The following is a 23,743-nucleotide window of genomic DNA, read 5'->3' as shown; positions in this document are numbered from 1 at the left end:
GCTTAGAAACAAAAAGCAAGTTTATACCCTCAACTGAGCCATTCATTACATAATGATTTATCTTGATGTAAACTTTTGTTTTAACTTGGTTTATAGACTCACTTAGTCAATAACTCTTTAATGAGTACTTATTCTCTCCTAGGCATTGTGCTAAGTGCTGAGACTATAAAAGAGAATATAAACACAGGACTCCTGCCCTGATGGAACTTATGTCTAGTTGGGCAAGAAGATATGAACCAAGTGCTCACATAAATAAGTGTAAAAATTAACCATGATAAAGACCAATAAGGAAAGGTGATATATGGAGATATGAGAACTGGGGAGTCTGACTATGGAGAAGTGGCATTTGAGCTGAGATCTGAAGATGAACAGGAGGGAGAGAGGGCAGAGGATCCTAGACAGAGAGAACAGCATGATGAAGGCCCTGAGGAAGGAGGAAGCCCTGAAGCTGAAGACCTGTGTAGCTGGAACTCAAGAAGAGGGTGGGTGCTAGGAAAGTGTTTGGCTAACTCTGCAGAGATCAGATGCCACTAGGCTTTGTGAGCCCTGGGAAGAATTTTGATGTTTTTCAAAGAGCAATGAGAAACCCTTCAAAAGCTTTAAGCCATTCCTAGTTTACTAGAATATGTCAGTTCCTTTCCTGAACCTTGTTACTTGCAGTCTTTTTAATGAAGGAGTTACACCAAGTGGCCCCCAAGATCTGCAGCAGCTCTAACATTTTAGGGTTCCAGCCACTCTTCAACCATAGAGTTGAAGGAGTTGATGCAATTTTGTAAGTGGCCTGACTTACAACAGAGAGTTTTTAAGGGAGCCACATGCATTTTTAAAAGATAATTTTTAATTTAATTTTGCTCAAGTGTGGAAAGCCATATTGGTCTGGGTTCTATATTCTGGGATGACAATATAGAGAACGGAGAGAAAGGGGGACAAGAAGCAACTACAGGGCTTCCCTGGTGGCGCAGTGGTTGAGAGTCCGCCTGCCGATGCAGGGGACACAGGTTCGTGCCCCGGTCCAGGAAGATCCCACATGCCGCGGAGCCTGCGCGTCCAGAGCCTGTGCTCTGCAATGGGAGAGGCCACAACAGTGAGAGGCCCGCATACCGCAAAAAAAAAAAAAAGAAGCAACTACAGATCCTCAGCGATATCATGGGGACCATGTGTAAAGTGTCCAAATATAGCCCATAGCTTTTACAAAAGCTAACTGTTACACTACTAAAGTTAAAACCAAAGTGCAACTAGAGTAAGCAAACACAATGCATGGCTTGATTTACAGAAGTTATTTCATTAATCTGATGCCTGACATTTCCATATTAGAATTCTGTTAGTTTAAGAGACTTTCTCCCTTGACTTCCTATTTAGATGTAGAACCCATTACTATATGAGAATAAATAGTTTATCTAGGGATTTCTAAGCAAGTTACTGAGGGAATAAGGTTTTCCAGAGTGTAAAGGGATGGAACTAGTTCCTTCAAAATCCTGTGTCCCATTCCAGATATGCATCCCATTTTTATGGCAAAGTTGTTTTGCTCCTCCCCATGTGTTCTGTGAGACTGTATGTTATGCTTAGAGTCTGGAAGAACGGGGTTAATCCTGTAGAAAGGCTAGAAGGAAGGCAGAATGGGATTCTCTGTGGATGGCTCATGTTGTATAACAAATACTGTGAGACTGAGGTATGAGCTATTGGCCTGTTTCCCAGACTCCTGGGAAATTTAAGAGTCAGTAGGAAAATATGATGTGCTCTAGCTCCAGACTGAGCTGGTGAACTACATGAGGAATACTATGATTTAGCAAAAGCAAATGTGGGAAGAGTGGCTACTTTCAGAGTATAAAACACTCATCCATCCAGTGACCTTTACAGGCGTGGCCCTCTAAATCAACTGACTCATTATCTGCCTGTCGTGGCACTGTCCCATCACATGGCTTTGTCTGCTTTTGATATTAAAATCTGCTATGTTAATATATGATTATATGTGTCATTCATTAATACATTAAATAAATATCTGCTTACTATGTGCCAGATAACTTGCTAGGCACTAGAAATAAAAATTATAAGCAAACTAGACACAATCCCTAACCTCATGGGGCTTTCACTCTAGTGGTAGATTCAGATATTAATAGATAATCTCATGAATAAATGATATATAATTTACTATATATACTATAGAAATATTGTAAGAATACTACAGGGATTTACTATATATACTATAGTAATAGTATAGAAATGTGAGGAATGCTGGAGATTTGACCCAGTCTAAAGGATCATAGGAGGAGATACCAAGAAATGATATATGAGCTGGGAGTTGAAGGATATTTACTGGCTTGTGGTTTTAGTTATTTATATTTTAATTCATTTCTTCATCAAATATTTATCAAATATCTTCTCTATATACTACATTCAGAAACAGAGATAATTTCCTAAATTCTTGAATGGTCTTTAACTTGTTCTTTTAAACAAATGCTATTATTATCGTTTCAGTGAAGACACTGATGATGTTTCAAAGGACACCATATACAAGAAAGTAGTTTTTCGAAAGTACCTTGATAGCACTTTTAAAAAGCTTGATCCTCGGGGAGAGTATGAAGAGCATCTTGGCATACTTGGTCCTATCATTAGAGCTGAAGTGGATGATGTTATCCAAGTAAGTCATCTTTTGAGCATTGCTAAGATCATCAGAGGAATTTCCACAAGCACCAGAGGGTTGTAGAGATGAAAGTGGCAAGAGAGCTATGGTGACTTATTTATTTTTCAAAATTAACAAATAACTACATTTCTTTTCAAAGACTGCTTACCAAGTAACTTGCCACTCTTCAAGAAAAAAAAAAAAATCTCATAATTTTATTTCTCCCTCTGCTAAGCTCCTGTTCATTCTATAAGGGCAAATTCCATTTCTCCTAAGAAACTTTCTTTAATTCCTCCAACCTCTCCTAAACATTCAACTGAATTGCTTCTCCCAGGCATTCCCACCTAATGCCATTCATACTTTGTTTACAGCACTTTTTGTCTCCAGATTTTTAACTTGCATTCACATGTGCAGTCTCTATGCCAGTAGGTTGAAACCTTATTGTGAGTAAAACCCAAGCCTCATTCATTTTCAAATCTGTAGCACCTATCTTTATCATTTCATTTGTAGATAATATCAATACTTTTGCTTTGAGCCTAAAAACAAACCTGTTTTGGTGTTTCTGGAGTAAACTACTTAGGCCCTATCTCATAGGATGGTTGTACAATTAGATGAAGTAATATACGAAAGTTACTTTGCAATTCTAAGCATTCAGTATATTTTAGGTTCAATTTAATAGCCATCCCCTTTGACCCATAATGCTGACATTTTTTGGGCTTTATTAAACTTAAATACATTTGTGAATCATTCTTTTTTTTAGGTTCGTTTTAAAAACTTAGCATCCAGACCATATTCTCTTCATGCCCATGGGCTTTCCTATGAAAAATCATCAGAGGGAAAGACTTATGAAGATGACTCTCCTGAATGGTTTAAGGAAGACAATGCTGTTCAGCCCAACAGCACTTATACATATGTATGGCACGCCACTGAGCGATCAGGGCCAGAAAATCCTGGCTCTGCCTGTCGGGCTTGGGCCTACTACTCAGCAGTGAACCCGGTAAGCATAGCCATGGAAAGATTTTGTCATTTCCCCAAACTTATAACCTGAGTCCATCAAATGGAAGTGTCACGATTATTTCTTAGTAAATATCTGTCTTTCCATGAGGAATGTGTAAGGATCATGGTCAACAGTAGACAGCTACTGTAATCAGGGACTCTCCATACAGATCTTCAGATGACAGTGAGAAGCATTTGTTCAGTGGAAAGGAATGAGGAATACTTAAAAGGTTGGCCCTAGTTAGAGTGACTACCTTTACAGAAGAAGATGTTTATCTGTAATTTCCTTGAACAAGTATTAACTTTCTTCTGCCTTTTCTTTTTTTTTAATAAAAGAACTACAAAATCAAGACTCCCTCATTTTGAGCATGGTAGAGAGCATAGACTTAGATTTCAATTCCTATCCTGTCACTGACTGTGTAGCCCTAGGAAAGTTACTTGAGCTCTCTCAGCCTCAGTTTCCAAAGTTAAAAATGAGATAACAGTATATAGCATATATTGTAGGCACTTGGTAATATTTGTTCAATAAATGAATTTATTTTTTACCATATAGGATTGTTGTCAGAATTAAATAAGATACTATAGGCAAAATATTTAACATAGTAGATGCTCAATAGTATTTATAATAGTATCACTATTATTATCTTCATTATTATCATTACTACCATGTCAAAACAAAGGATTAATCAGAGAAAGGGACTATGAACATCACAGAATTAGATGATCAATATCCAGGCTTAAGCTATTCATTTATAATCTTCAAATTCAGAGCCTCTGAGAAGATCTCCTTTTCAATATGATCAGTGATTGTCAGAAGGGCAAAGAAAATCTTGAGAAAGGGATAATATGTGCAATTTGCTCTTACTGTCTTCCAGGAAAAAGACATCCACTCAGGCTTGATAGGACCCCTTCTGATCTGCCGAAAAGGAACACTTCATAAGGAGACCAACATGCCTGTGGACATGAGAGAATTTGTCCTACTTTTTATGGTCTTTGATGAAAAGAAGAGCTGGTACTATGAAAAGAAGCCCATGAGGTCTTGGAGACGCACATCCTCAGAAGTAAAAAACTCCCATGAGTTTCATGGTATTTTCCTCTGACTTTGATCTAGTCTCTGAACCTAATCACTGGGTGATAGTGATTCCTGCTCATAGGTCTTCCCAAAATTAGACATGAGATGCTTCTGTGGAACCAGGAGTTCTAACTGACACCAGGTCCTTAAATGTCTACGAGGGCTGATGTAATGTGGCAGGTGACACTGCAGGTGAAAGAGAGTATACAAAATCTGAAATCTAAAAGATAGCGCACAAGGCTGCTGCAAAACCAACCCAAGCAAACCAACAAAAAAGCCAGTGTGCTTCAGTTGGTAACATAAATTGGAAAGGAATTCGCGTTATTCTGCAATTTAAACAGTTAATAAAACTGTTTCTTGATCTCTAAAGGATCAATTATTTATGTAGAAGTGATCGCCCACACATACTTTCAAAATAAGAATGACTGTAATATTTGTAGCTCTCAGCAGTTCCCAGGTGGCACCCAAAGCATATGTGGAGAAAATGATATAGGAAACTATGTAGCCAGCTAATGGAAGAAGAGTGCCAAGAAAGCATTTGGGTGGGAAGAGAGGGGAAAGCATATCTACTCTGAAATCCATTCAGGAACTTTGTCTGTAAATTGGCAACGGAACTACAGTTTTAGAGAAAGGCAGAATTTAGGATTTGGTGAACAACAAATAGAATGACTTAGGGATCAGAAGACAAATGAAGACCCTGTTTTCAGAGTTTGATAAATGGAGGTGATTTCTATGAGATTTCTGATCAGGAAGGTCCTGTGCTTTGGGTGATGGGTCAGTCATTCAGTGTAATAGGAAAGAAGAAAGCTGCTATTGCTTCAGGAATTAAAAAAAAAAAAAAAAAAAAAAGACATTATAAGCAATATCCAGTTCACTGCCACCTCCTCTCCCCAGCCAGTCATCAAGGCTAAGTCAGTCTATGTTCCCTCTCCCACCCCATTTATATACTCAGGCTACTCTTTTTTAGTTTATTTTCCTTATTAAACTTCTGTAAGTGTGGAATACAATCTGATCTCACCTGTAAAACCACTTTGGCGTAGAGGAAAGGAAACAATATGATTTACAATCTGCTCCAAAACCCCACCCTCTGGACTCTGCTTATCACACAAGGTTAAGAAATTCTATTAAGCAGTCTAGAATAGAGTCAATTGAGAGCTGCCCCACAGACTCCAAGCAGAGCTTTCTTTTCTCTTCTCCTATAATCTCTAGGCCTTTCAGCCCAGGGTGCTTGGTCTCAGGGGTAGGCAGCACATCCTCTGAAAATCTCTCAACCTAGTGGAAAGTACAGACTACAGAATCAAGACAGGCCCATTTCTCAGCTATGCCCTTTACTTGCTGAGTACCCTCGAGGCCCTGCTTCCTGATTCTTCAAAGAAAGCGTAAAATGCATCCAGTATAGTTTTAGTTTGGTAATCTTCCACTGTAGAACTTATCAGCGTATTTGATAAGCAGACTACCTATGCCTGGCCTCTGCAGTATGCACTGAGTAAATATGTGTTGGATTAGTAAACAAATGAACGAATTTTATTCACTCAGCTCAATTTATCAAATGTTTACTGAGTGCCTACTCTGTTGAGCGTCTTCACTTTTGTATCCTGATGTAATGGTTTAGCAATACTGACCTAATAACCACTGGAGATACCTTGTACTTTTAGGAGATCTATTTCTTACACAGAAACTAAGATGAGGAGGTGAGGCTGGTGTTATGAGTATATAGACAGGCGCTTTCATACCTGATATAATTTTTTTTTTTTTTTTTTTTTTTTTTTTTTTTTTTGTGGTATGCGGGCCCCCCTCTGCTGTGGCCTCCCCCGTTGCGGAGCACAGGCTCCGGATGCGCAGGCTCAGCGGCCATGGCTCACGGGCCCAGCCGCTCCGCGGCACGTGGGATCCTCCCAGACTGGGGCGCGAACCCGGTTCCCCTGCATCGGCAGGCGGACGCACAACCACTGCGCCACCAGGGAAGCCCCAATACCTGATATAATTTTAAGAGAGCCAAAATGATCTCAACTCTTCTCCCTCCAAAAATTCACTTGCCTGGTTCCTGAAATTCCACAGTAGTCCCTTTAACTTTAGAAGAATAAACAACAGCCACCACCACCACCAAAACTTCCCTCAATTCAGTCCCAATTAAGTGAGTGGTAGCATTAAGCTTTATCATTACAATTTTGTATGTATTCATTTTTTAAGGTGATCAAGTTTTATCAGATGCTTAAAAAACACATATTTCAGTAAGGAGAGAGTTGATAAAGTCTGAGAACCCTAGACATCCAAGCTGGGAAGTGGGCAGAGAAGCAATCAGACAAACGAGAGAATAAACATGAATGTCTAAGCCTGGTGGGTAAAACAAAGATAAAGACCAACTTCCTGGGCTTCCCTGGTGGTGCAGTGGTTAAGAATCCGCCTGCCAATGCAGGGGACACGGATTCGAGCCCTGGTCCGGGAAGATCCCCCATGCCGCAGAGCAACTAAGCCCATGTGCCACAACTACTGAAGCCTGCACGCCTAGAGCCCGAGCTCTGCAACAAGAGAAGCCACTGCAATGAGAAGCCCACACACCACAACGAAGAGTAGCCCCTGCTCGCCACAACTAGAGAAAGCCCGCATGCAGTAACAAAGACCCAACAATGAAGACCCAATGCAGCCAAAAATAAATAAATAAATAAACTTTTTTTTTTTAAAAAGACCGATTTCCTAATTTTGCCTGAAACTATCTCTGAATTTAGGAGGCCTTAGGGTGATACACTGCATATCCCCTCACTTACCCTCTTTCCTCTAGAGTTCACTTATCTGCCCACATTTGTCCTTACCCTTTTCGTAGCCTAGGAAAATTCATACTATAAATATAAAGAATAAATGGATAAAGCACAGAACAGGAAAAGTGTAAATCTGGGGAAAAGAGTGATAAACTGCTTGGAAAGGGTACTCACCCACACTTCTGCAGTAGGCTGGTGTGAGAAGGAAAAGGTGGCTCTGTTTCAGCCTCTTACTGATATTATGACATATAGGGGGCCCCTTACTATGTCTGGGTGGGATTGGGTATGCAGAGTAATAAAGAAGATGGGTGGTGAATGGGAAGCCTCATAGTTCCTCTTTCCTGATGTACACAGATTTTTGATTGATTGCAACTCTCTGTCCTTTCAGCCATTAATGGGATGATCTACAACTTGCCTGGCCTGAGAATGTACGAGCAAGAGTGGGTGAGGTTGCACCTGCTGAATGTAGGCGGCTCCCAGGACATTCATGTGGTTCACTTTCATGGCCAGACCTTGCTGGAAAATGGCACTCAACAGTACCAGTTAGGGGTCTGGCCTCTTCTGCCTGGTAAAGATGTCAACAATGAAAAGAGGTCCCTGTGACAAAACGGCAAAAGCAGACAATCTTAGCATCTGTAACTCTTACTCATTCCCTCCTGTGCGTCTCCATCCAAAGGGGTTAAAGCATGGGCTCTGTTATGGATGCTGGGCAAAGCCATATTCTAAACCTGCATGCAGAATACAAAAGAGTCAGTTAAATGTCTGCACTGTTTGTAGCACCACACAGACTAAATGTGCAGCCCAACTTTCTTCTACAGAGGTGCTCTGTCTAGTGCAGATTCTTCCAAGCCATGATGTGTCACGCAGGCCCGGTCTAAAGCAGATTACTAAATGAATCCCACGAGGTTCAGGCAGCTAAAGCTTTCTGTTGGGCGGAGATCAGAAACTTACCAGGATTTCGGGGTTCTTGAATTCTCCTCCTCACTCTATCACCCTGATATCTTTGGGCAAGTGACTGTAGGAATCTGAATCTTAAACTGACTCATGAGGGGAAAAATATATTTTTAAATGATTATAAAAACTAAAGAATAATAAGGTATTTAAAGCTTTTCATATGCAAAATAATGATAAGGTTTAAACAAACTACAATCATCAAAAAGGATTTTTATGTGCCAGTGAATTGTTTGGAGGTGTGTGAGTGCAGGTGTAAGTGCTAGATGCCATTGATCCTCAAACTGCAGTGGGCATAATACAAATTTACAAAGCTGGTTAAAATGCAGATGCTAAGGAAAGATTTTGCTCTCAGAGACTTTGATCTGATAGAACTTGGGCAGGGGCCCAGGATTTTTAACATTTTTTTGCATTTTTAACAAGCAGCCTATCTTCCATAAATGCTATCTGAGAAGCTAGTCAGGGCAGTCCTTTGACAGGACTCTGGGTGGGGAGGTTGCTGTGTGAATCAGACTCAGATGTAGGCACCCAAGTCCAAATGGGCCCGATTTAGTTAAGGATGGGGTAAAGAGGGTCTTTGTTTGTTTGAAACATGGCAGTTTCTCATTAACAAAGCTATAAAGACCCACTCTGTTAAAATCAGGGGCAGAAAGGATTAGGTCAAACTCACTCCTAACTTTTCACCAAGTGTTACCAGATCAGTCATCCTTTCCATGAGCCTGTGTGCGAGAAGCTGTGGTTCTCTGACCCACCTAAATCTTCAGACCTAATATCTGCATTAGAGAGTAGAAGGCTGGAGGTCTTTTTTAGCGTGTTTGAGGAGGATGACCATCAGCTATTACTTTTTACTCACAATCTAGGAAATGGTCACATATTATAGTCAGCAGAATTTAAGTATTAACTGGCGGTAGGTAATGTTAAATACCAGAATGGATAATCAGAGGTTTCAGAAATCTCATTCTTTCAGTGATTTTCTGAAACAATTTTTGTACATCTCTCTCTAAAATGTAAACTTTATAGAAAAATTGAAACACGGGGGAAGGATGTTTTATTTTAATTTTCTCAGATAAAAAAGAAAAACTAGAGAAATGAAGAGAGAGAAAGGAAACATGTACAGTATTTTTGAGGCCCAATGACATATCATTCAAGGTTGCTTTGATAAGCTGTATTATATATGGGTTAACTTGTAACATTATATTTAGATAAATGAAAGCTTCTTTCTAGTAAGGGGCGTTGGAGATTTTTTACAGTCCCAGGGCAATTTATTTATAGTAAGTTTGTGTGTGTGTTGTCATTGTTGTTTTGTTTTGATCTCTTTGTTACATCTGTAGTCTTGCCTAAAGAGAAATGGGTAACTCTTAAGTTATATTCTAAACCACTTGCAATTCAGGGATTTTAGGATTCTTTGGTAGTGGTCAACCAATGTTAACCTGTTAATCTTTGTGTATGCAATGTTGTCCTTTACTCTCTATTTTAGGTTCATTTAAAACTCTTGAAATGAAGGCTTCAAAACCTGGCTGGTGGCTCCTAGACACAGAAGTTGGAGAAAACCAGAGAGCAGGGATGCAAACGCTATTTCTCATCACAGACAGAGGTATCATCCAAGAGCCACATTATTTTTTTAGCAGGAGAGTGCCTGTCCCTAGAATATTACCAATTTTTAGATTGGAAATATTCAACTCTGAGAACTCTGACATAACAGAGGCATGATCTGTAGCAGTAATTTCTTTTATTCTGACCTATAGTCTGACTATACTGCAAACATCAGTTTTAAGCCAAATGGTTCAAACCAAAGGCACTCCTCTCATTTGAGGAACCAATATAAAGCATCCTCCTTCATGATTTGTGATCCGTGGGGAAGTGAACATAAGAAATTCTCCAGACTCCAGGGTAGAGGAGGGGAGAGAAACCAGGAATTCAACTGTGACAGAGATAGTCACTGAACTTGGCATTTCAGTATTCGAGAAACACAGTTTCCATCTGTCCATCTGTCTGTCCATCCAACCAGCCAGCCAGCCAGCAAGCCAGCATTTATTAAGCACCTGTTGAGTACCAAGCACTGTGTCAACATCCAGATAGTTCAGTGGCTAGTATTCCCTTCTTTGATCAGTATATAAATAACATTGTAACTTTCAGGTCAACTTTTGAGAACACAGTCTTATGAGGGACAGTACTTAATATTGTAAAATGGCTTATTTTATGATACAAACAGATGGAAATCAATTTAAAAAGTATTTGCACTTCAGGATAAGTTGTTTTCCACTAGGGCGTCACTAATTTTAATTTCTATTAAAGGACCAGTTCTTGCTAGTACATTTACGATTTTATGGTCAGACATATTTAAGTCAGTGCCCCACAGGTAGGTGAAAACATCTAATTACTGACCCACTAGAGGTATAATCTATAGCCATAGAGATTTTACTTTATTATATGTGCTTTCTAAGCAAAAATTATTCACTGTTCTATTATTTTGTAGACTGTAAAATGCCAATGGGACTAAGCACTGGTCTCATAGCTGATTCACAGATCAAGGCTTCTGAGTTTTGGGGTAAGTAGTAGCATCATAGCCTGTAAAAGGCATGTTCTACAATTGTGCTGCATACGGCCTGCAAAACTGTACATGACAACGCTGCCTATTGAATCCATGGGCCATTGCTCCTCTCTAGGCTTTTCTCTACCACAACATAGTAAAACAGCAGTAAAATATCTAATTACTGACCCACTAGAGGTATGATCTCTAACCGTGGAAATTTTACTTTGTTATATGTATTTTCTAAGCAGAAATTACTCATTACTCTGTTTTTTGTAGAATGTAAGATGTCAATGGAACTAACCCATATAATATTCTAGCCAGATTCACAGGGTCTTATAGGCCAGGTATTACAGTCCCCATTAATAGAGCCCTTTGCTGCATCAACCATGCATCTGTTCAAGAAACTTTTTGTCCACCCACTGTACGTCAGGAACTCCTCCTAAGTTTCCGTTCTCTGCCTCAAACTCTTCCCAACATCAAAAGGTCAATTGTAAGGGATCATGAGGCTCCCACAAATTCCTCCCATGTCTTTCTGTTAGGCAGGTACACTAGGCAGAAACCACATCAACATAATTAAGAAAAAATAAATATGACCTATATGCAATAAAGGGGGTGGGTGGTAGTTGACAGCTGTCCAAGCATAGGCCTGAAACCAAGATTTCATAATCAGGGACTGACTTAGTAGCTGAGGCCTGTGTCAACTACCTTGTCTCCTAATTGCAACAGAAGTTCCTTTAGGAATCTGCTTTTCCACTGGGACTAAACTCACTTGAGAAATTGCTAGCTGTATGGTGTTTTCCTTTTTTTTTTTTTTAATTCAGAATAAATTGTTTTCTTCCTTTGGATTTAGGTTATTGGGAACCCAAATTAGCAAGACTAAACAATGGTGGATCATATAATGCTTGGATTGCAGAAAAACTTTCAGTAGAATTTAACCCTAAACCTTGGATCCAGGTATATCTTATTAACCTGATATATTAACCTGATAATATTTACCCCTACTGTAATAGTAAAAATGTGGGAGATTTTGTTTTTGTTTTTGTTTTTTGGCAGTGCTACATGGCTTGTGGGATATTAGTTCCCTGACCAGGGATTGAACCCAGGCCCTTGGTAGTGTAAGTGCAGAGTCTTAACCACTGGCCTGCCTGGGGATTCCCTGTAATAATAAAAATGACAGTGATTTAATAATTTCTTCTTTTTGTTCTTGCAATGTTGCTAGGGGAAATGACAATTACTAGGTGCTAGGCACCATTCTAAGTACTTTACATACTCAAAATGAATGCTATGAGGTTATTTCTAGTAATATCCCATTTTACAGATAAAAAACCCCTAATGCACAGAGGGATTAACTAACTTCCCAATGTCACATACACTAGTTAGTGGTTGAGTTTGGATTCAAGTTCAGGTACCCTGTGCTCAAATACGGATTTCCCCTAGCCATTTTATTAGTTTGTTAGGTGTTGGTTCTTTTTTCTAAAGAAGGTTAGTTGTACAATGAATTAAGGCAGTGTGTGACTTGTTGACAAGGATGGTTCTGCTTAATGGCTTTTCTATATTGCAGGTAGACATGCAAAGGGAAGTCCTGTTCACGGGGATCCAGACCCAAGGTGCCAAACACTACCTGAAGTCTTACTACACCACCGAGTTCTTTGTGGCTTACAGCTCTGACCAGACAAACTGGCGGATCTTCAAAGGGAACAGCACTAGGAACGTGATGGTCTGTGTGCATTGTTGTTTCTTCCCGAGCCTAGGGTTACTATATCTTTTTTAAAAATACCTTCCTGGGGCTTCCCTGGTGGCGCAGTGGTTGAGAGTCTGCCTGCCGATGCAGGGGACGCGGGTTCGTGTCCCGGTCTGGGAAGATCCCACATGCTGCAGAGCGGCTGGGCCCGTGAGCCATGGCCGCGGAGCCTGTGCTCCGCAAAGGGAGAGGCCACAACAGTGAGAGGCCCGCGTACCGCAAAAAACAAAACAAAACAAATAAAGCCCCACCTTTCTGGATGTTATAAATACAAATGGCTTTCTTAGTGTCTTATGGAGGAAAGTGGTAAAATGACATGCCTATATATTACAAATTAAATGGATAAGCTTGACTTCTGAAATTTCAAAACTTCATAAAACTTGAAAAAAAAAATCTCTTTATAATCAAACTAAATACCCATACTTCTCAGATTGGCAGATGATATTCAATAGGGTAGAATACCTGGTCTTGTGCCTTAAAGAGCTCATGCTAAAAATTGGCCTCCAAGAGTTTTGATTTTACTAACTTATATTTTATTTTGTTCTTTATTTCAGTGTAACTGAAGGAAATAGTAGTGTTAATACAAGTAATGCTCTGAGGCAGTGTGATTCTCACATATTTTTTTGGCTGCCATGCCTGAGGAGTGACTTTACTCTGTTGGATTGTCCAGGGGCTCAGCCAGTTTATTCCCAATGACCCAATTATACCAGCCCTGATTCTTCCCCTTCTCCCTTACCCTCCTCTTCAAAGAAAGCTATCTGAATGGAAGGAGTCAGTCCACCATTATTACACTGATAACCTTGAATCAGTTTCATTTTTTCTGTAAATCATTTCCTGTGTTACTATCTTCTATATTATCATTTAGCTATTTCTAATAATAAATTATTTGCACTATAACTTAGAATAGATCATGAAAATCTTAAATTATGGTTCTTACCAATCAGTATTGGAGACAGTACACAAATTACAGTTAAAGTCCATAGCTTAAAGATTTTTGCATCTATGTTCATGAGGGATATTTGTGTGTAGTTTTATTTGTTTATACTGTCTTTTTTGTTTTAATATCAGAGTAATACTAGCTTCATAAAATAAATTAGGTAGTATGCTCTTCTATTCTGTTTTCTGGAAGAGATAAGCTAGTATTGGTGTTAATTCTTTAAACATTTGGTATAATTCACCAGCAAAACCAGGTGGACCTGGAGATTTGTTTTCTGGGAATTTTAAAATTATAAATTCAATTTCTTTAATAGTTACAGGCTCTTCAAATTACCTATTTCATATTGGGTGAATTTGGATAGTTTGTGTTTTTTCAGTCAGTTGGTCCATTTCCTCTAAGTTGTTAAATTTATGTGTAAGGGTTGTTTGTAGTATTCTCTTATTATCCTTTTGATGCCTGCAGGGTCTGTAGTGATATTGCCTATTTCATTTATGATATTGGTAATTTGCATCTCTTCTCTTTTTGCTTTGTCAGTCTTGCTAGAGATTTGCCAATTTTTAAAAATCTTTTTGAATAACTGGCCCTTTGTTTCACTGCTGTTATCTATTGCTTTTCTGTTTTCAATATTACTGATATCCACTCTTTTGTTTTAGTTGGTTCTTCCTGACACTGTTCTGGTAGGGAAATGGGATGGGGCACAGCCTCTTTACTGCCAGGAAGAGGTCAAAGTCCATTCCCTACTTGGCCTCCTCTGTTGACACCTGAGCTGGGACCCCTCCTCTTTGCTGCTGGGTGGGGATGGGATGGTATCCACTGACACTGCAGGAGTGGGAGCCTTATTAGAAGCTGGAAGAGATGAAGATCCTGGGTCTCTATTTGGCTTTCTCTGACACAACCCCAGTCAGGGTGCCTCCTTACAGTCTCATGAGCATGGAAGTCTAGGCTCCCCAGTTGGCCTTTGCTGCTGTGAGTAGGGAAGGGGCCACAGTGTTTTCTATTCTATGATGTTTGGCTTGAAGTAGAATAATTGTTATCTAAAAGTTTTCTGTCTTGTTAGACTGCTCTTTTCTGGTCCTGAGGCTAGAGAAAGAAGGCTTTTGCTGGCTTTTTTTTTTTTTTTTTTTTTTTTTGTCTGCACCTATTCGTGTTTCCTGGTTCCTGGCTTCAAGTCTGTATATGCGGTAAAAAGAAAACCCAGGGGACTCGCCACTGTGTTGTTCCTTGGGTCCTGAGAACCCTAGCCAGTCTGCCTTTTCTCCACCTTTCAGAGTCTTTTTATGTTTTCAATTGTACTTATACCATCTTCCTGAAGTGGAAGTATTCCCAGTTATCTTTTAAGACCAAATTAATTTGATTCAGGCTACATGAAAACTTAGTATTACAATATTAAATTGGATGAAAATTTTATTATAAAATTACCTTATAGAGAATTGTTATATAACTAAATTTTCCTCTCTTCCTCTAGTATTTTAATGGCAATTCAGATGCCTCTACAATAAAAGAGAATCAGTTTGACCCACCTGTTGTGGCTAGATATATTAGAATCTCTCCAACTAAATCCTATAACAAACCTGCCCTTCGATTGGAACTGCAAGGTTGCGAGGTTAACGGTAAGGAACACAGATGCATTGTTTTCTAGCTGCCACTCAGAAAATCAAGATTTGGGGGGTATGGGAGAATGGGTAGAATTTTTAGTTCTCTTCACTTAGGTTCCTAGAAAAACCTTTGTGAAACAGAGGTTCCACTCAGGTAAACTCTCATTGTGATCTAGACTAAGACTGGTTCTACCAGACAGAGGGCAGGCTCTCTGAAGAATTCCTGGATCATATGGATACTGCCTTGACCCTCTAAGGAAGGGCCCTAGCGAAGAATGACCTCCATCAGCCCATTTTCAATAAGAACTGAGAGTCAAACTACGTCTGACTCTTCCAAAGTCTTCCAGCCAGGTCACTCAGACTTTAATGTAATAAAAGTAGCTAGCAACATTACTGGCATATATTAGGTGTTCAGTGAATGTTTTTGAAATATAAATCTGCCTCCCAACTTCTTGAAACCTTGCTTGAACTCTGTATTCTGTTTCACACTCTATGTAGGTATCCAAGCCTTTTCTATGTAAGCTTCTATTTTTCAGGGGATGTAATGTGACCTGTGGTATAAATAAATCTAGATAATCATAAATGGCCATAATAAAATTCTACTATATATAACAAGATACTTAAGGATTTTATCAACTATTCTTCTTCTCTGACTCTTAAAGTGGTGCTTTCCAAATTTTTTCACTTCAAAGCACATATAAAATATAATATCTGTCTCACAGTCTGGGGTAAAAGAATGAAGCAATCCACCCTGGGCTTGGCTGATCTAGGCACCACCTAGCTGCTCAAGGGCTGAGGGGGGAGGGAGATCAATATACAGGCACACCTGTCCAGCAAAAATATTCTTCAACAAGGAAGGCAAAATAAAGACATATTTTAACAATATATATGTATGTATGTATATATATATTATATATATATATATATATATATACACACACACACACACATACAGGCACACCTAAAACTTGCTGTGGCACATCTGTTGGGAAGCTACAGTGCCTTCTCAGGGTAGAAGGAAAAAACCACGGCTTACAGTGGAGAAAACTGAACCTTGCAATAAATTTCTTATCAGCTGATAAACAGATAACAGTACAATAACTCTTGATATTCATGAGGGATATGGAAATGGGCATTTTGCCAATGCTCAGATAGCAATGCTATATAACATCTTCCACATAAAATGCAAATTTGGGGGATTTCTCTGGCAGTCCAGTGGTTAAGACTTCGCCTTCCAATGCAGGGGGTGCATGTTCGATCCCTGGTGGGGAGTTAAGATCCCACATGCCTCGTGGCCAAAAAACCAAAACATAAAACAGAAGCAGTATTGTAACAAATTCAATAAAGACTTTAAAAATGGTCCACATCAAAAAAAATTTGCAAATTTTGATCAGGCAGGAAAACTTGAAACAGCTCTATAAGTCATTATCGTTTTTCTTTCCATATGGTATGCGATGTAACTGGTAGTTTGTTCAGGTCATAGAGTCAAGCTACCCTAAAATGTGACATTCAACAATGTTAGTCTATTTAAAACCTCTATTTTCTATACAAGAAGTATTACTTTTTAAGATCTCTTCACTTTCTTGATGTTTATATAATTAGTATTAGCAGTAAGCTTTCTTCTTTGAAGCCTTTGTTTCATGAAGAAAGTAAGGTATCACTTCAAGAAAATGTCTGCATGATTTACTAGCAAGAACAAAGTGTCACAAAGATGATGATGATGGGCAGTCAGCTGGGCTCACTCACTAGATATGTTTCTTACACTCACAGATCAGCTTTGTTGCCTGTGACGTTCAAATTCATGCCTTGGCAAAATTCTAAAGGGTGTATCACATGAATCACCCTCAAAGGGTTGGGAATAAAATATTAAATGTGACTACCAAGGTCCCCTATAACTTCTTCTTTGTAGCTTTTGTTAGAAGAAATAGAGTATGTTTTTATATACATAGATACTTTAGGAGTATTGTCTACCTCAAAGCAAAAAACAAAGGTTCCATGACTCACTGAAGGAGGGAAATGAGTTTAGATGTTTAGAACATGGTATTTGATGTCAGACTGGCTGGACTCAAAGCTAGTTTCTGATTCTTCTAGCAGTATTATTTTAGTCAAGTTACTTTTTCTTGCTGTGCTTTTGTTTTCTCGTTTGTAAAATGGAGATATTTAAGAGCATTAAGTAATACATGTGAAGCCTGAAAACAGGGTTTAGCACTTGGACAATAAATGTTCATTGCTGTGATGGTTGTTTTTGTCATTACTTAGCAGTAATATTATTTCTTGTCTCCTCTGAAGTACAAAATGCCATGCAAGGAATATCAGTGGTATATAATTAATCACATTACTTTTTTCTTGACAGGATGCTCCACACCTCTGGGTATGGAAAGTGGAAAGATAGAAGACAAGCAAATCACAGCTTCCTCATTTAAAAAATCTTGGTGGGGAGATTACTGGGAACCCTTCTGTGCCCGTCTTAATGCCCAGGGCCGTGTGAATGCCTGGCAAGCCAAGGTGAAATGTCCCCTGCAAATGGAATTCTCTCAGCCTTTCAGAAGAAAGCATAGGCCCTCACTACAGGGAACATGGGGGCCCTGGGAAGCCAGAGTATCATCTTCTGCTTCTGCAGATTATGATCCTAGGTCTGAAAACTAGGATGTGTGTTGTCTTGATAGCTTTAGCTCGAACTTTGGCTCAGAGAGAAGTTGTCATCTCTGTGGTCTTGATTTAGACTAGGGGTGGGCAAAATTTTTCTGCAAAGGGCCAGATAATATTTTAGCCTTTGTGAGCCATACATTCTCTGTCATAACTACTCAACTCTGCCATTGTTGCAGGGAAGCAGCCGTCAACAATATGTAAATGCATGAACATGGCTGTGTTCCAATAAAACCTTATTTACAAAAACAGGCAGTAGGCCAGGTTTGGCCTTGGGCTGTAGTTTGCCAACTCCTGATCGAGACAACTTCCATTAGGGATAAATGACTTAGATTTGCAACATCTTGTCTTCTTTTTGTTCTCTCCAGAATTTAGCAATATTTTTCATTTTCTTAAGAGTGTCATTTAAATTCGTTTGTTCTCATTTTTTCAGAACTTTGTAACATTCCTTTAGATAACTGGCAGTCTGATAAGATGCTGCAAAACCAGGTTTATAAATCTGTGATCTAAGTTTTGTGAACATCTTGCAGAGAGTTATATTTCCCTTGATATTAGCCCATTGAGTAAGTAAGGTAACTTAGTTCTAGGGTAACTATTAATAATTGACTCATATTTATTTCATTCTTCGACTGACCTGAAAAATCTGAATGGCATCAAAAATCAGAACAGTCCAGTCAATCAACTTAATCCAGGTTCCCTATTTTCTGTCCTCCTAACTCCCTCCCTTAAGGAAGCTACACTCCAATTCCCTGGACTCTGTATAGAATCCCACATCCTAATCTTAAATCAGGCCACCAGATAAAGGAGGAGGGAATGGTGTGATGCAAGGGGAGCAAATAGAAGAGACTATCTGGGCCCAATACAGAGAGTCTTGGGCAACTATGTCTGTGCCTTGAGACTCATTTCTGGATCATCACAGAATCATAGAATGTTAGAAAGGCAAAGAGTTTTACAAAGCATCTGGTCCAGATTTTCCTTTTAAGTCCAAATGCAAACGAGGTTAAATAATTTTAGCTTAGCCTGGTGGCGGAATCAGGAATCCCACTCTCCCGATAGACAGATCTATGCTCCTTGCACCATTTGAAGCAACCCAAGCACCTTATTTTGCAATTTTGCAAAGGGGGGAACTGAGACCCACAGAAGTAATAATGTTGTGTAACATTATATTGATTTAATTTCTATAATATAAATAAAATTAAATAAATATAACTAAAATAAAGGGACTTCCCTGGCGTTCCAGTGGTTAGGACTTCGCTTCCACTGCAGGTGGCCTGGGTTTGATCCCTGGTGGGGGAACTAAGATCTGCAAGCCATGCAGCGCGGCCCAAAAAAAAAAGTTAGAGAGAGGGTATCAACCAATTCTTTCCCCGATGGCCCTTTAGACCTGTTCATGGTGTAACCTTGTCATCCCACCCTCCATTTTACAGCCTTTAAAAAAATTTTGCTCTCTATATAATTTGCTCTTAGTTTTGTGATATAGTAAAGGCTGCAAAGATAAAAGTCTAATTTTAATTTTTAAAGCTGTCATTTTAAATCTGGAATTTTAGGTCAAAACTATTTGTTTCACTTAACCTTCAATAGTATGAAATGTCTTGTATAGGGTTTCGTTAGAGAGGCGGAAAATCTAAGCCAGACATATGCAGGTATGCATGCAGACTGAAGTGTCTCTACCTCTTTGATGCCTCCAAAAGAAATTTACACCTACAAAGCTCCGCTAGCTATCTATATGCATTCTGTATCACTCGTACAACCTTGATTTGAAGACACACTAAAATACCACCAGATGTCACTAGAGGGTGTTACAAAATTAACCAAAATTATCTAATACAATCATTTTAATTCAATTAATTTGCTTTAAAAATACAATAACATGTGACTACACATATACATACATTTGTGACTACACATATACATACATATGTGTATACACATACAGACATGCACATATGAGTGATGTTGAGAAAATATATCAATATTCATTATTTCATATAGAATTGAATGAGACTATGGGGCATGATAAACCTCCCAAAGATGAAAATTAATCTCAGATTACTCTAAAACTCAATTAGTCTTTCTGATCCTTTCTCCAAGTGCCTATCATAAAATTACGCATTTTGTTAGGCCAGAGACAGGACAACTACTATGCCATATCCAGCCCTGGGTGTAGCTTTATTAGGTCTCTCAGATATTACATTTATTTGAAATATCAGAAAAGAAGAAATTGGACTACTTCTCCTATTGGACATTAGCAATGGAAAGAAAAGTGGGGCTTTTCTAAAATAAGTTAAATTGAGAGAGGATACTATCTAATTCTTTCTCAGATAACTCTTCAGTAATATCACCATAGCATTTAAATAAACTTGCTTAAGAGAAAAATATTTACAGGTAATTTAGCAATTTAATACTTTTTCTCAAATAAAATGTATTTATTTGTTGAGCACCAGCTGTGTGCCATACATCGTGGTGAACACCTGAAAACAAAACTAAGTCCCTGTCCTCAAAGGGTAAGGAACACAAGTAAACAAATAACTGTTGTACAATGTGTGAAATATTCCAAAAGTTTATAAACCTGCTGACAATAAACAAGAAGGAACAGGGAAGGATTCTAGGAGAAAGGGGAATCCTCAAGGATGAGACAGAAAAGAAATCCTTCCAGCTCAGTGCATTTCTGAGTATCTTGGTCTAAAAAAGCAAAGGTTTTAACATCAAATGCATTGTTCTAATCATTTTCATAGGCAAACAACAACAATCAGTGGTTACAAATTGATCTGCTCAAAATCAAGAAGATAACAGCAATTATAACACAGGGTTGCAAGTCTCTGTCCTCTGAAATGTATGTGAAGAGCTACACCATCCAGTACAGTGACCAGGGAGTTGAATGGAAACCTTACAGAGAGAAATCCTCGTTGGTGGACAAGGTACAGGGGTATCTTGGCAAAAAGAAAACAATTTGAAAACTGCTATGATGAGAACAGAACCTCAAATTTGCAAATAGTTCTTTGTATTTGATAAGCATGCACTGACATGTGTCACTCTTTAAGTCTTCCAAGTCCTAGCTCTGTAGGTAGCTGGTCTTGCGACAGGGACCATGTACACTATCTTTCTGTTTTGACTGAGTCACCTATAAAAGAATGAGGACAAAACAGCAGGGGGTGGTGTGAAGTTTAATTAGCTCTGATTGAGAAAGATGGTGAAAGGGTTGTCTGTTGAAAGGCTGTTATACAGCCTGCTTGGACTGTATAAAAAATTACCATAGACTGGGTGACAAACAAAAAACACTTATTTCTCACAGTTCTGGAGGCTAGAATCCTAGATCAGGGTGCCAGCATGGTTGGGTTTTTGGTGAGGGCAGTCTTCCTGGTTGTGCTTTCATATGGCCTTCCTCGGTACGTGCACACACAGAGATGCCATGAGGGCCCCCCCCATTCCTAGCCCTAATCATCTCCCAAAGGACCCACCTCCTCATATCATCCCATTGTGGATTAGGGTTTGAACATATGAATTTTGGAAGGACACAAACATACAGTCTGTAACAGGGGTCTAGAAAACCTTCTACCATATTAGCATTAGCTTGGATGTACTTGTTATTCATGGCTGGTCACATACTCATGGCCATATACCCTTCTGTGTCATATTGTTATTAAAACAATTGTTATCCTTCCTGATGAGGAGACTAATTTCCTGCAAGATGAACTCTTCCATTATACTCCTAAATTCCTAGTTATACGGTTTTAAAATACTACCAGAGGCAAAGCTAAGGAGATGAACCTAATATTCCAGGAATGGGAATTGGGCTGAAACCAGTAGGAGGGGCAACACAGGAGAAGGGGATGGACATTTATGCTCATCATGGGCTCAGCACTTAATCTCAGTTAATGGATTTGAATCTCTTTCTCTCTAAACCCCTGGGTTGTTTATTTGTTAGGTTTGGTTTGGTTTATTTCTCACTGTATCAAGATATCCTCATAGTAGGGCAAAAATCATTTTTATAAACAAATAGTGACTTAGCTTCTGATGTGTGTAAATCTTGAGGAACTTGCTGGGGATGACAGAAACATACCTAAAACACAGTTTAGTTGATGATATAGGGCATATGACAAAAAGGATAAATAAAAATACATGATGCATTTTATTTTAAAAGTTAGTAATAGTTAACCATTTATTGGTGCCCATTATCTGGCACTTAATAAAGACTTGTCATATGTTTACATACTCTTTAAAATCTTTACAACAACTTCTATGAGGTAAAATTTATTATCCCCATTTTGCCAATAAGGAAATGGATAATCAGAGACTGTAAGTAATTTGCTCAAAGTCATAGCTACAAAGGGGCTAAAGGCAGCTATGCGTTTGTGGCTGCTCCACAGCACCATATCAGATTTCTTTATTTTTCCCTGTTTCAACTCAGATCACTGATGAGGTGATATCACTAAAGAGGTATGTCTGGAGTGTGAGTTCATAATTGATTGAGGATCATCTTTGTGATAATGTTGTATGTGTTCATTAATGCCCACAGTTTGTACTAAAAGGATAAAAAATTATAAGTTTTTAAAACTGAAATACAGTTGATATACAATATTATGTTACTTTCAGGTATAAGATTTTTATACCCATTATGCCATCCTTAAAGATTTTCTCATATTTTGCTTTCAGATTTTCGAAGGAAATAATAATATCAAAGGACATGCAAAGAACTTTTTCAACCCACCAATCATTTCCAGGTTTATACGCATCATTCCTAAAACATGGAATCAAAGCATTGCACTTCGCCTGGAACTCTTTGGCTGTGATATTTAATAGAATTGATTATTCTAAAAGATAGGAGGGACTCAAAGATATCAAACCATTTAGAGTGGACAATGTATTTTAGAGCCATTTTCAATATTAAAATTTTTCCACTATTTCTCTTTTTTCTATTAGAGAATAAAATTTTATATGTGAAACCTTTATAACTTCTTATAACCACTAAGAAAGATGATGACTACTCTCTCTGCATTAATTTGAGTATAGATGGGAAAATATCAAGAACCAACAAGAAAAGGCTTATCTTTCACTGATTAAAAATGCTATATAAAGTAATATTCATGTAGTTAACATTCTTCATTATAGTTCTCAAACCCTATACACATTAATAAAAGAGATATTACTCTTTTAAACCATTTATAAACCCAGATAACTTTCATTCCTATATTTTTCTTTAAAAAAACTATGATTTAAGAGTATAGGAAACAAACAGTATTTCTCAATGGTTTTTCTTGAAAGTGGAGAGAAAAAGTCTTACTATATGAAACGACACGTGCTTAAAATACCCTATCTTACTGACATGATAATGATTTTTCTGACCCTCCACGAGTAAAGATACAAGTAAGCATGTTTTCAATGGTCCCGCTGGACTTGTGAATCTGGCCTGGTCTCCCCTGGGACTGATTGCATATATTGATGTTCAGGGTTAGGGATTTTTAATAGAACAGATCTAAAATAACCATGGGATGGCTGAACATGTAACCTTGGCTTCATTCTAGCTGATAGTACATGGCACACTATTTCAAAACACAGGCTCACTTACAGGAAAGTGAATACCTGTAATACAGAGCATTGGAACCCTTGGCCCAAATGCAGCTGTTCTTGCTAGAACTGGCCCCTGGCCAAGGTGGCAAACAGTTGAAATTCTCTCTCAGTGCCTTTCTCTTTATGGCCCCAGCCTCCACCTCTCCCTTCCCCTTTCAAGCACTCCCTTCCCTGGGAACTTGGCATCTAATGATTTTACAGACATTGTGAGACTGAGAAGCCTTCTGGTATCCTCTAAGTCACATGGGAGAGACTCACTGGTGACGCTATCTATTTTAGTGGAACAAACCACCCCAAAACTTAGTGCTTAAAACAACCTCTAATTTAT

The 23,743-nt window shown here is 38.6% G+C and overlaps 1 protein-coding gene across 2 annotated transcripts in view; it reads left to right on the top strand.

The window, feature by feature from the left end:
- The window catches only part of F5 (coagulation factor V), a 76,783-nt gene extending 53,997 nt beyond the window's left edge, over positions 1 to 22,786 (top strand). The window contains exons 14-25 of one of the 2 annotated variants that reach the window (XM_028488690.2): positions 2,476 to 2,638; positions 3,381 to 3,617; positions 4,492 to 4,702; positions 7,833 to 8,012; positions 9,873 to 9,989; positions 10,872 to 10,943; positions 11,779 to 11,882; positions 12,490 to 12,645; positions 15,072 to 15,216; positions 17,555 to 17,706; positions 20,583 to 20,765; positions 22,501 to 22,786. In XM_028488690.2, coding sequence (XP_028344491.1) covers positions 2,476 to 2,638; positions 3,381 to 3,617; positions 4,492 to 4,702; positions 7,833 to 8,012; positions 9,873 to 9,989; positions 10,872 to 10,943; positions 11,779 to 11,882; positions 12,490 to 12,645; positions 15,072 to 15,216; positions 17,555 to 17,706; positions 20,583 to 20,765; positions 22,501 to 22,644 — 1,864 coding nt within the window. In that variant the 3' untranslated portion in view covers positions 22,645 to 22,786. Of the gene's footprint in view, positions 1 to 2,475; positions 2,639 to 3,380; positions 3,618 to 4,491; positions 4,703 to 7,832; positions 8,013 to 9,872; positions 9,990 to 10,871; positions 10,944 to 11,778; positions 11,883 to 12,489; positions 12,646 to 15,071; positions 15,217 to 17,554; positions 17,707 to 20,582; positions 20,766 to 22,500 lie in introns of those variants that run through there. The other variant, XM_028488691.2, reaches the window with a different exon arrangement.
- Positions 22,787 to 23,743: the final 957 nt, after the last annotated feature.

Source organism: Physeter macrocephalus, chromosome 4 (genome assembly GCF_002837175.3).
Source record: "Physeter macrocephalus isolate SW-GA chromosome 4, ASM283717v5, whole genome shotgun sequence".
Classification (NCBI taxonomy): domain Eukaryota; kingdom Metazoa; phylum Chordata; class Mammalia; order Artiodactyla; family Physeteridae; genus Physeter; species Physeter macrocephalus.
Note: the sequence above shows the minus strand (reverse complement) of the source record. Positions and strands in the feature narration are given on the sequence as shown.